This window comes from Pteropus alecto, unplaced genomic scaffold (genome assembly GCF_000325575.1).
Source record: "Pteropus alecto unplaced genomic scaffold, ASM32557v1 scaffold74, whole genome shotgun sequence".
Classification (NCBI taxonomy): domain Eukaryota; kingdom Metazoa; phylum Chordata; class Mammalia; order Chiroptera; family Pteropodidae; genus Pteropus; species Pteropus alecto.
This window is the reverse complement of record NW_006436291.1, coordinates 6,661,886-6,675,496: the sequence shown is the minus strand read 5'-3', so window position 1 is coordinate 6,675,496 and position 13,611 is coordinate 6,661,886. Positions and strand designations below refer to the sequence as shown.

Genomic DNA, 13,611 nt, shown 5'->3' with positions numbered 1-13,611 from the left:
CTAAAACAAAGAGAGAAAAACCAGACACGTGTTAGCATTCTGCCTCTCCTACAAAACTGTTGAAGACAATGTATCAACCATTAAAATGGTCAGTGGTCCTCAGACAAAGTCAATGATTTCCTTTAGGAAGGTAGCACTTATCAGGCAATGAGAATTCCAGTATGTACCCTGATTTCCATCTTCCTTCAGATTCTATGAAATTCAGAGTTTGATTGGATGGTCAGTTTTAATAATTAGCTAAGGGGTTTTTTGATTGGTCTGTTGTTGTTCTATTGATTTCCTTTTCATCATATGGTCATTGATCTTGTATTTCTATTTTTCTGGTCTTGCTATGAAGATAGATTACTTTACTGTCAGTAATTTGACATCATTAGCAGGATATACACAGATGAATAGAAATGTTTACCAAGGGTCCAGGAGGAATGTATGGTATGTATGATGCCACTGGTCCCTAGGGAGGCATGAGCTGAGACAGCAGCTCCGATGCGGACATGCCATGGTCATCCGCTTTGGTCCCAGTTGGGAACCATTGCCCTAGACATGCAGGTGGCCCTGAGTTCCACGGCGACTGGCTTGCTCTCAGTGTGTGGGCATTCTGAAGAGCTAGTCTCACAAGTCAAAGCTATCACCTCTAGAATCTCTTCACAACAATCAAATCAGCAAATGCTTCTGAGAGCCTCTTGTGTCCAAAGGGCTGTACTTCACCAGGCATTCGCTATATTTTACATTTCATATTTTTGACCTGTCACATTAAAGATGTATTGAAAATCAATGAGTAGGCAGGATAAAAGTTATTCAGTTTAAATAAGAAGCATTTCTATTTTTCTTGTACCGATAGGTGATGGAAATTCAGTAACTGAGAACATTTTTGTGCTGTTTTCCTCCGGAGCATTTCTGATTACCTATCCAAATGCAGAAAAGAGATAAATAAAAGAGTTGCTGTTGAGTTATTTTACTGAGTGACTCATTATAACCTGCCCCTTACAGTTAAGTTTGTGTGGAGCTCATTTTCAGGGTGCTTCCCCCAATAAATTTACTAACTCCTAAAAAAATTAAATAACAATGCCATTGTTTTGAATAAATACTAGAAACCATTTTGAACATAGTGGTTTGGTAATTGTCTTTGAGTGTCATTTTGGCCAGCTTCTCTGAGAGTATTCGAACTCTTTCGACTTTTAGATATATGTTTCAAATTTTCTTTAGAAGAAACATCAGTCGATCGCATATAATATTTGCTTATGACATGAGTTTCCTATCACTTCTGTAACAAATTGCCACAAACTTTGTGGCTTAAACAACACAAATTTATAGTCTTACAGTTCTAGAGGTCAGGAGTTTAAAATGGGTCTCGCTGAGCTAAAATCAAGGTGTCAGCCAGGCTGTGTTCAGCCTGGAGGCTCTAGAGGAGAATGTATTTCCTTGCCTTTTCCAATTCCTAGAGGCACTGGCATTCCTTGGCTCATGACCTCATTCCTCTATCTTCAAAACCAACAGTGTAGGGTCTTCGAATTTCTCTTATTCTCTTCTCCTACCCTCTGTCTCCCCTTCTAAGAATGCTGTGTTTACACCAGGCCCACCTTGATAATCCAGGACCATCTCTCTATTTTAAGGCGGCTAATCAGCAGCCTTAATTTCAGCTGCAGCCTCAATTCCCTTTTGCCAGGTAACCTTACATATCCACAGGTTCCGGGGGCTCGGATGTAAGCATCTTTGAGGGACCCTTATTCTGCCTCCCACACTTATTTATCAACTGCAATTCTGTAATTGCTACTGCCCAATGGCACAGAATCGGACACATTGCTCAGGATTTACACTGAAATATGGCGACTCGAACAGCAGACAGAGGAAAGAAAGGCGCGATTCAAGAGGGGTAACATCCGCCCAGGCGATGACTGTCCACCCAGTTGGTTCTGTCAGCGTTCCTTATGGACGCTGTCAGTAAATGGTCAGATGTGGCAGAGTCAGGTCTGGAGACAGGAGAGCACGTGTGGATCTGTGGACCAGATGTGGCAGAGTCAGGTCTGGAGACAGGAGAGCGCGTGTGGATCTGTGGATCTGTGGATCTGTGGACCTGTGGATCTGTGGAGAGGTTTCGTTCTTGGGCAATACCTACGACACGGAGACATGTCAGCAATTAAACAGGCTGAGGGGTGAAATAAGTAGGACAAGTGAATAAAAGTTCCAGGGTTTCCTGATGGTCCAGACCACCAAGCTAACATGTAGGGAGAATGTTAACACCCAGAAGGCGTAATTCTTACCGCCAAACGCCAAACACCTGTCCTTAGGCATCGAGTCCAGGAGAGAGAGGTTGTGCATGACTGAGTCGGACAAGACCAGGGCCAGTGGCTAAGAGGTGATTTGACATTTCTTTCACACAGCGGTCACTTCAGAGTTGAGGCCAAACTACATGTTGTGGAATCGCGGGGAGCCCCGGCTGTCCACATCTCTCTCAAGTCGCCGTGAGCTGTTACTGTTAACGAGTGTTTCTTTTTTACAGTTCTACCTGCTGCCATCTCAACTCAACTCTCTCCTATAGCTGTGGCGCGTTCAACCTCATCAGGTAGGACTAGCTCCCAACCCCCTCCCTCCCACCGTTTCAGAATTTACTGGTGCTCCTGAGTCGCACTGTCGTGATAGGCAGTGGTTCTGCCTCCATCACTAGATACTTCTAACGTTCCATCCAAGGTTGAATGATTTGAGAAAAAAGGGACAAGAGGACCCTGAGATGTCTGGATTTCATGCCGTGCGGCTTCACTTTATGTTTGCTAATCTGTAATTTTACCATCAAAGAACATCATAACACAAGACTACTCATTTCACACGTTTTCACAAATATAAAGAGCAAGAGGAAAAGAGGTAGGGGTACGAGTGTCTTTGTGTGTGTGTGTTAGTGTAAGAGAGAGAGAGATTACTAAAAGTGTCACCTCATATCTTTTGAATTTAATAAATAAACTAGGGCATCTGGCCTAAGATCTAGGAGGTGTCCAATCTGGAAAGACTTCATTCTTATATCAGTGAGTCACACAAAAAGAAGACACCTCTTCCTAGCCGTGGTGTTGAGAAGTTGCCACCGTTATGGCCATCTCGTTTTATCATCATGCTAGTTGGTGTCGTCTCCACACCTCCATCATCTGTCACTGCTGACGTTTCAATGGTACCATCATGGAATTCATATTCTGACAATGCTGATAAGAAACTTCAGCGAGCCCTCATACCTGCCCTGTCCATGTGGCTCCTGAGTACTTGTGACTCAGTGGAACTGAGACGCTGTGTGTGTCAAATACACGCAGGATCTTTCAAAGACTCAGGACTATAGAAACGATGTAAGACGTCCCCCAATAACATTTATTATGTTGATTATGTGTTGAAATTTTAATATTTTGGATATGCTGGACTAAATAAGATATATTTTTCAAATTAATTTCGCCCATTTCTTTTTAGTTTTAAAATATGATACCAGAAGATCTAAAATTACATATGTGGCTTGTGCTTTATTTCTATTGGACAGAATTGCCTTATGCCACGTCCATCGCTGTGTTGACTGCCTTACGTGGATTTTCTTATCTAATCTTCCCATATAGCCAGATGAGGGAGCTTCTATAATCTCCATTTTCCGAATGAAGAAACATGCTCAAATAGATTAAATATTGTCCCCAAGATCGATGGAATGATAACACAAACAATCTGACTTCAGAGCTCTAGATCTACTTCTCTGAACTATTTTAACTCTCTAAACCACATTAAAATCCTATAAACTACTAAAACGACGGACCAGGCATGTTGCTTATTCTGAAACTACGGGGATTCAGTTGAGACGAGGAAGCCAAACGGAACGAGGCGGGCCAATCCGAGCCAGGGAGCCCTGCATTTGTTTTTCTCACTCTCACACTTACTTCTCCCAAACCCACATGTCCATTGCCTCTAGGGTGCCACTGAGACACCAGCCTCAGCCCCCAGAAAGCCTGTCCGACCCTCCCATCCCAAGCTGGTGGCGCTGGTTTCGTCTTCTAGATCCTGTAGCTTCTCATCTGTCTTCACTTTTAGCTTTCATTCCTGTCCTGTACAATGTGTGTGTGTCCACTCGTTTCTGTAATCACATCGTCAGCTTCTTGGAGCACGATCCATGTCTTTCTCATCTTCGACATTGTCCCCAACCACATGACCATGTGCGTGTGCACATGTACAAACACACAGTCTCAAAAACAATGTCTGCCTTTTGGTGGGCATTTAATGTTAGTTAAATGAGTAAATAAGTTAATGCTCAAACAAATGAATATTGCTGGGTCGAGCCCAGTTTGCATATTTGTGTTCACTTCCAAATAGTAGCAAAAGCGAGAGGAAGCACATTAAGTTCTTAGCTCTCATGTGTAAGTGACCAAGGATTCTTTAGAAATCTGAATGGCATATTCCACTTAGTTGACAATACAGCGCTCAGAGCAGACGACTGGGTTTGGAGCCACTCTCTCCTACCACTCAGCTACGTGGGTGGCCCCCGCCAGGTCTCTTTCCTTCTCTGTGCTTGTTTCCTTACCTGACAGATGGGGATAATAACTCCATATTTCAAAGAGTTGTTGTGAGGAGTCAGTCCGTGGGTCAGTGTAAAGCACTTAGCAGAGAGCCTGGTGCACAGTCATGCAGAGTGAGTGGGGCCTTCATCTCTGCCTTGAGGCGTGTCCTGAGGAATAGCCATTCAAGGGAGAGAGGCTCTGCTCTTTGCTCATAGCCACGGCCACTTTGTCACATTTCCTCCCCCCAGCACCTGACAATCACCAACTTGATTTCTGTCTCTGTGGATTTACTTGTTCTGGATATTTCTTATAAACGAAGTCATATAATATGTGGCCTTTTGTGTGGCCCAATATTCTCAAGGTCGCTGTGTCCTTTAAAATTCTCTGTTGAAGGAGTTTGTATCAAGCTAATTGAATTCTTCTCCTAGAAGCAGATGAAAAGAGGCCTTTTCTTTCCATTTAGGATTAAATATCAGGAGTCATTTTCCTCGTATTGTTGTTTTCCCAACAGTTCTCTCAACCTCCACCGTCCCGGAAGATGCTAACCACCCAACCACGGCATCAGGTAGGTCAATGAACCATGAGTTAAAACCACCCAAACTGGGTGTGAGACACTGTACACACCACTTCCAATATTTTAAGCCCCTAGGAAAGATGAGTTGAAGCTCACGACCATCAGGGAAAACTTGCTACCAAAGGCTCTCGGGGCAATGTGATGCTCATTGTCACCTTTAGCACTGATTTTAAGCTCCATGAGATCAAGGGTTTTCTCTACCTTGGTCATCACTGCATCACTAGCCCCTATTACAGCTTGGCACCTTATAGGCACCCAAGACAAGTTTATTGAATCGATAAATGAATACGCAGGTGGAGCACGTGTGGACTGGCTGTTTGACCTCTCTTGGGGCAACTTTGATCTTGACTAAGAACAGTCCCACCAGATAGCACACAGTGGGGACAAATCCCTCTGCTCTGAGAGACACAGGCACCACTCTGGGAAATGTCGGTAGTGCCCATTTGTACTAATCTCCCTCTCCAGAAAAAAGTGTTGGCATTTTACATGTGAGACAACGAATGAATCCGGTCCTTCTAACAAATACTTTTATTTTTCAGCCTCAGCAGATAATGAAAAGTTACCAACTATCTTATCAGGTAGAGCAGTGCTTCCATCACTAGTGCTATATATACATGCCTGACCATCCAAGTGGGAGGTACGAGCAGATGGGTCATATCAGCAGCTTAGATAATGTCTTCTACAGGGTCATCCAAGATAATCGGCATCTTTATGAAGACGATGATTTTTAAAACTTTTGTCCAATTCTTCAACAACTTATTTTACTACTGCTGGGCACTCTTATGCAGATCCTGGAGTCGATATGGGGTTAAAAGGGGGCAATGCATCTGGGGGCAGAGGATCACATTTAGGAGCTTTCTATCAGCCACCTGAACTTGACTCCAACCTCATTAGAAGGTGGGTTATTCGTTATGAGCATGCGGCCAGTCCAGAAGTTTTCATAACATGTGGCATAGCTGGTGTCTGTCTCAGGAAGAGAAGTTTCGATCCTGGCTACTGTTTTAATGTCGTTCTAGAGCCTATGTTCCGTGGCCCAGGCCATCAGGTCAGCCACCTTCCTCACAGGTCATGCCCTTGCGCTCACGAACCTCAGGGGAGATCATCACAGCTGGGGAGGGAGCCTGGGGAGCTGCACAGTCAGAGGCCTCGGAGGTCCACAGGGAAGTTCACAGTGAAGGAAAAGGATCACAGTCCCCAGGAACCAGGCCGACTGGCTGGGCCTCCCATACAGCTTGGCACCCAGCCATCCCATTTCCCTGCTGATCCAGAGAAACATTCTAAAGTTTAGACCATATAGAGAATAAGAAAGTAAATCGCCGTGTTCCCTTTACCTATACGTGGCTATTGCTCACATTTTGTTTTGTTAGTTTTCCAGTCTTAGCAAGAAACAAAACATTGTAGGTACATTCGAAGTTCCCGATCTCAGTCTGTATTCTCTCTTTCCTTAAAGACAAACACTCTTGAATTTCATGTATCTCTTTATAGTTCATTTTTAATATTTTTATAATATGAATTATTCGATCTGTTTTTCTTTCACACAAATGACATAAGTCCCTATTTATCATTCAGTATCTTTTATTTTTTACTCAACGTTATGTTTTTGAGATTCATCGATGCTGACATATATATATATACACACACACACACATACACATTGTGCTGCTTTTAACTGCGATAGTTTTACATTTTTTTAATTAAAAAAACACTTAATTTACGCATTTCTCCACTGACGGAAATACATTTTGTTAATTTTTTATGCCTGCCCTGCTCACGTCAAGTCCTAAATCACCAATACAGGAGAAATAAATGTTCTACAATCTAATCTGCTCTGCTGTGTCACTAGTAAAGGGCACATCACACAGTGGTATAATTATTAAGCAGTTTTTTTTTTCCTAGAACACTCTTATACATGTGGAGTAATTGAAAGATTTTCCCTAATTTGTAAGCTAGGAAAGTAAGACAAGTTTAACAGGTAAGTTTCAAAAGTGTGCCTTCATATTCATTTCCACAGAAGATAGGTCTACACTGAGCCTTGTAAACAGCATCAGAAGGTGCTCGGGACAGGTGGAGGTTCTCCACGGGGGCTCTTGGTGGGCAGTGTGTGTTGACAGCTGGGGTCTGAAGGAGGCACATGTCGTGTGCAGCCAGCTTAGGTGCGGCCAGGTGGAGTCTGCTTCTGGGGCGCCCACTTCAACTTTGGGAATGTTCTCCTGAACAACGTGCCCTGCAGTGGCGAGGAGAGCCACTTAGCCCCCTGTATCCATGACATTTGGTTCACTCACAATTGATGGTTTCCTCTCTCCACACTAACAGCTTCTCTAGCGGCAGCCCCCTCCCCTCCACCTAAGACTGATTCGGGCTATATCTATGTCCCATTCACTTACTTCTAGTTCCATCTGGCTAATATTTATTCTGTGCAGTAGAAATGGAATAAAAATGACCCTGTTAAATCAAGCTGTAAGCAGTTTGCAGAGGCTGGTTTGATTGATCTGTATCATTTAAAGCCCAGTCTATAATGTCAACCCGCCATAACAGATGGAACTCAGAACACAGATACAAGGTGCTGACCTTGCTCTCCTGCATTCATGTTCTCCTGCCCCAGACAACCTACTGACCCTGGCCTGAACGGCCCCTCTTCTGGGCAGATGTCCAAGGGTAGCTCCCAGGCACCATTCAGGGTGTGGCTTAGCTGAGAGCTCAACATTGAAGAGTAACGTCAGCAGAAGGGAGTTTTGGAATTAGCTAGCAGTACACAGTCACCGGGTACAGGAAATTTCCCCGATCGGAACTAAATTACCGGGCAGCTGGGGCCACTGTAGGACTTTAATTAATAGTTATTGACTTTAGGATATAGTTTCTGTGTCGGTGCTCATCAATCATTGTGAATTACCTTTTTGGGAGAAAATTTACTTTCCAGAGTGACTGGATCAGAAAATTATCCCTCTGGAGTCTGTGAGGCCTGATCCTTTCTAATAGACAAAGAAACAACATCAGTTGAAAAATTATAGTTGTGTGATTTTAGAGTAAGTCTACTAGAAAAAACCATGGTGCCATTTCAATCCTTCCTTTTTTATCCTAAAGCAGTGGTTTTTGAACTTTAATGTTTATCAGAATTACCTTGAGGTCTTATTAAAACATATACTGGTTTCTGATTCAGTAGGCCGAGAGAGGGGTGTGAGAATTTGCATTTCCAACTAATCCAGGATGTTTATTCTGTGTTCTGGGGAACACAATTTGAGAACTGCCAGCTTAAAACAAAGAAAGATCTTTTCTTATCCTAATAAACAGAAGCAGAATTATTATTATCTTCATCGTCCTCATCGTTGTCATCGTCACTATCTTCATCATCGTCACCATTGTCATCACCATTGTCATTACCATCACCATCACCATCATCGATTATTATTATCTTCATCGTCCTCATCGTTGTCATCATCACTATCTTCATCATCGCCATCATCATCATCACCATCACCACCATCATCATCACCATTGTCATTACCATTGTCATCGTCATCGTCACTATTGTCATCATCATCACCATCATCATCACGATTGTTGTCGTCATCTATGCCATCATTATTAACATCGTTGTTACCAGCACCAGCACCATTATCAGCAGAAACTAGTCCATACAGTAAGTTGAACTTTGTATTGGTGAATCACTTCTCTGGTTGTTTTTAGTTTATGGGTTTTTATGGTTATGTAGATATAGAACCAAACATCCAAATAAGACTTTTAAATAGATTGTTAAGATATCTGCAAACATCTGGCTCTCTAGTACTATGCAAAAAAACAGGTCTCTGTGGATGAATTAATTTTTCATTTACAGCTAGGAGCCTGGAGTCACATTCACGGCTTCTTCTTCGTCTGGCAGCCACTATTCTGATCCAGATTCTTACCACCTCTTCCTGCCTTCCACAGTCTTCCCCTAACTGGCTTCACTGCCTACAGGTGCCCAACCTTCTAGTCCATTGTTTACATGCAGTCAGAATTACTTTTTTTTAAATTAAAGTTATTGAGGTAATATTGGTTGATACAATTATATAATTTTTAGGTGTACATTATAATTTGACATCTGTATATTCCATTGTGTGTTTACCACCCAAAGTCCAGTTTCCTTCAGCTACCATAAATTTGATCCCAGAATTACTTTTTTTTAAAGTCAGGTTTATTGAGATATAATTTAACTACAGTAAAATTCATTACGTAGTTAAAAGAATTTTGATAAATGGTTATAGTTGTGTACCCATCACCACCATTTCATAATGTTTACAATATAAAACATTTCCTTAGAAAGTTCTTTGTGCCCCTTAATAGTCAATCTTCTCTTCTGACCCCCAAGATCCTGGCAACCACCAATGTGATTTCTGACTCTATGGGTTTGCCTTTTCTAGAATATTAGGTAATGTCAGCAGATAATATGTAGCATTTTGTTTCAAGCTTCTTACCGTAATGCTTTTGAGACTCTTCCACATCGTTCCATGTATCGAGCATTTATTCTTTTTCTTAGCTGAGTAGTATTCCACTGTATGGATGTACTAATATTTGTTTATTCATTCACTGCTTGATGGACATTGAGCTATTTTTCAGTTTTAACCATTATGAGTAAAGCTGCTAAAAATTCACATACAGGTTAAATCATTCTTCCAAGTGGCTGTACCATTTCGCATTCCCACGAGCAAGATGTGAGAGTTCCAGTAGCTCCACATCCCAGGCCACACTTTGGAGTTTCTACTTTTTCTTTAGCCATTACAGTCCCTCTACGATAATAAGATAGTGATCTCTCTTTGTGGTTTTAATTTGCCTTTCCCTAATGCCTAATGATACTGAGCTTATTTTCATCTCTTCTTAGGTGAAGTTATGTGTTCAAATCTTTTATCCTTTTTCAAAAATTGGTATGTCTTTTATTATTATGTTATAAGACATAATAATGTCTTATAACTTTATATATTCTGGATACTAGTATGTGTTCAAATCTTTTATCCTTTTTAAAAAATTGGTATGTCTTTTATTATTGTGTTATAAGACAGTACTTTATATATTCTGGATACTAGTATTTTCTTAGATATGTGTTTTGCACATTTTTCCTCTCAGTCTATGACCCGTCTTTTCATTTTAACAGTGTTTTGTAAAAAATACAATTTAAAAAATTTTAATGAAGTCAAATTTCCCGAGTTTTTTTTTTCCTTTAATGAATTGTGCTTTTGTGTTTTATCTAAGCAATCTTCACTTAACTAAAGGTCTCTCAGATTTTCTCCTATTTTCTTCTAAAACTTTTATAGTTTTAGGTTTTTCATTTAGCTCTCAGAGCCATTTTTGTTGATTTTGTATATTGTTTAAAGGACTCTTTTTCTGTACAGATATCTAATCATCCCAATGCCATTTGTTAAAATGACTCTCCTGTCTCCGTGGAAATACCTTGGCACTTTGTTAAAAATCACATAACCATAAATAGATGGGTCTTTTTTTTTTTTTAACTTCCTTTGCCGCCTTAAACGAGCTCCCCTCCCTCTTCTCCTACCTGTTGGAGTCCCATCATGGCTTCGTTGCTCCATTTCTCCCAGTAGCTTCCCCTGTTCTCCATGAGGAGGCATGTCCTCTATTTGTACCTTTTCTGTTGACATCCCTCCTAATCCACCTCATATTACATTACCATCACCATCACCATTGTATACTTATAAGTATACTTACTCTTATACTTATTCTAGCTTCTGACCGAGTTGTAAGGCTTTTAAATGCAAGCACTCCGCATCACTTTCTTTGCATTCAATAAATATTTTTAATGAATGTTAGCATACAGCATTATTAATTTATAGAGGCTGCCTTTACTTCCTTTAGGTTTTCTTAAATATGTTCTTAAATTCATCTTCTGCTTTTTAAAGATTTATTTCTACTGAGCTGAGGATCCAAGGATAAGTTTACCACGAACACAGGTGAATGAAAAGTTAAAGTCTTGGATGATGGTGATGATGGTGACTTAGATGAATTAAATGAAAACAAAAAGCTTCAGAGTGTCTTAAAATGAGTTTTTCCAGTGGTGTGTGCGCTTTATTCTGACTGATAGTGACCTTGCTTTGCTGTTCCTCCTAGCTGACCGCTTCTTGGAGACTTTGCTGACCGCAGCCCCTGAGACCTGGACACCTCCACCTGCAGGTATGGGAAGCAGTTCCTGAGAAATACGGGGCTGTGGATAGCGTGGGGAGAGGCATTTCTCCAAGATCGAAGAGACCCACGGGCACAGTTAAAGCGGGACATAGCCCACTTACAAGTTATGAAATTTAGAGCAATTCTCTTCACCTTTCTGAGTCTCGGTTTCCCCATCTGTAAAATGGGAGCCCATCCCCCACCGCACGGGGTAGTGATAAAGATTAAGAGAGAAACGTTTAAGTTAGTGGCTCTCTGAGGGTCTGGCACTTAACTCACAAACAACAAATGTCAATTCCTGCCCTCAGTCTCTTTTACATACTAAAGATGTAAAGAAAGGCTTACGGGGCCAAACGTAGTTCTGAGTGACAAGATCATTTAGCTATGATCTGCCTATGGATAGTCTAGTTTCCTGTTTCATTAGCTATATTGACATCTCATATTTCTAATCCTGTCCATGACGAGGGACTAACATATGGATAAAATGGTCTTGTTAGGAGAACTTAGGAATTCTGGAAATTTCTTCAAACAAGGGGGGAATTTAATAAAGTTTCATTGAAGGGACTTGAAGTTGAAAGTCATTCTGGCTATTCCTAATGTGTGGGTGTACGTGCTATGTGAACTTGCATGTTTGTAAGTGGGGAGATGATCACCTAGAGATTTAAAGGCTGAAGGAAACCTTCCGGAGACAGGAAGGCCGGTCCCTCTGTGGGATTTCTTCCTTGTGCCTCCCCAGGAGCCCCGATGGCTGTGAGACTGATGAATGGCACGGGGAGGTGCTCGGGCCGTGTGGAGGTTCTTGTCCAGGGCACATGGGGGACCGTGTGTGATGACCTCTGGGACCTGGCCGAAGCCACCGTCGTGTGCCACCAGCTGCAGTGTGGTCAGGCCGTGGCAGCCCCCGCAGGGGCACACTTTGGAGCAGGCTCGGGGAAGATTGTGCTGGACGATGTGCAGTGTGTGGGCACCGAGAGCCACCTGGGGCAGTGCAGGCACAGAGACGAGGCGGGGCACAACTGTGGGCACCTAGAGGACGCTGGGGTCATCTGCACAGGTGAGGGGCTGACCGTCAGGGCTCACTTGGAGGATCCCTGTTCCCACAGTACTTACCCCCCACTGGAGCAGGCTCGGGGAAGATTGTGCTGGACGATGTGCAGTGTGTGGGCACCGAGAGCCACCTGGGGCAGTGCAGGCACAGAGACGAGGCGGGGCACAACTGTGGGCACCTGGAGGACGCTGGGGTCATCTGCACAGGTGAGGGGCTGACCGTCCGGGCTCACTTGGAGGATCCCTGTTCCCATAGTACTTACCGCCCACTGAACACACACACACACACACACACCCCACAGCCTAACCTGGGAATGGCAGTGGGTCCAGGCAGCCAGCCAGCACTGCTTACATCCTTTCAAAGGAACGCATCACCCTGGCCAGCCCCTTGACTGCAAAGATTGCTACATATGACTCACAGGCTGGATCCCGGCTCAGAAATGGCCTGTTTGGTTTAAAAATTTGAGCTGAGCTTTAAATTCAGCTAAATCCGAGTATTTGGCAGAAAAATCCAAATTCTTACATTTGGTGAAAAAAATAAAGGCAGAAGTTGAGACTCAAAACATTTTTTTTCTTATTACATTAACTGGTTGGATCTGAAAAAGAGCAGCCCCTGGATACAGCTTTCCAGCCCACACTGTCCCCAACCATTCAGGTCATTTGTTCCTCTTACCTGCTTGGCTCTTGGAAACTTCTGAGTTTGTGACCTCAGGTGATGGGTCAAATTTGTCAGCTGGTGCTCTAGGCCTTCCACATCTGGGCCTGGTGACCTCCCCAAACCTATGTGTCCCATTGGTTGATTCTGCCCCGCTGTACTTCCCAGTCTTTCCTGATTCTGTCCTCCTGGCAGCTGGAATAACATCTCTAGGACTGACAAGCTCTGCCAGACTGTACTTAGCCCATCTGAGCCACACTTCGTCAACATTTAAGGTCCATGGGGGAGCACTGAATGCTGCAGTTCTACTGGGACACTCAACATTTGCTGCCTGGTCTCATGTCTCAAATCCCCAGGAAGCCAAGATCCTCAAGGGCAGGGCCTCTGCCTCTCTACTTCTCACAGCTCCCTGAATGTAGGACATTCCCAGGAAACACTCACCAACTACAACAGGATAACATGCACAATGTCTCTTCACGTTGACAGGTGCCGATTCCACAGTCGCTCAGCCTACAGGTAGGACTCGCGTTATGTTGGACATCATCTACTAGACTCAGCGTGAATAAACAAGGTCATTAGGTTTAGAGTCAGATCTCATTGGATTCCCAGCTTCTTTCATTCACTCATGAGTTCATTCAACAGATATTGACCGAGCGTTCACCATGTGCCAAACTCTGTGC

At 42.9% G+C, this 13,611-nt stretch overlaps 1 protein-coding gene across 1 annotated transcript in view; it reads left to right on the top strand.

Moving 5' to 3' along the window:
• DMBT1 (deleted in malignant brain tumors 1) overlaps positions 1-13,611 on the top strand; it is a gene marked incomplete at its 5' end in the record, with an annotated part of 131,721 nt that overhangs the window by 55,650 nt on the left and 62,460 nt on the right. Inside the window, 5 exon segments of the mRNA XM_025047551.1 lie at positions 7,113-7,261; positions 7,264-7,362; positions 11,176-11,238; positions 11,966-12,283; positions 12,355-12,483. Coding sequence (XP_024903319.1) covers positions 7,113-7,261; positions 7,264-7,362; positions 11,176-11,238; positions 11,966-12,283; positions 12,355-12,483 — 758 coding nt within the window.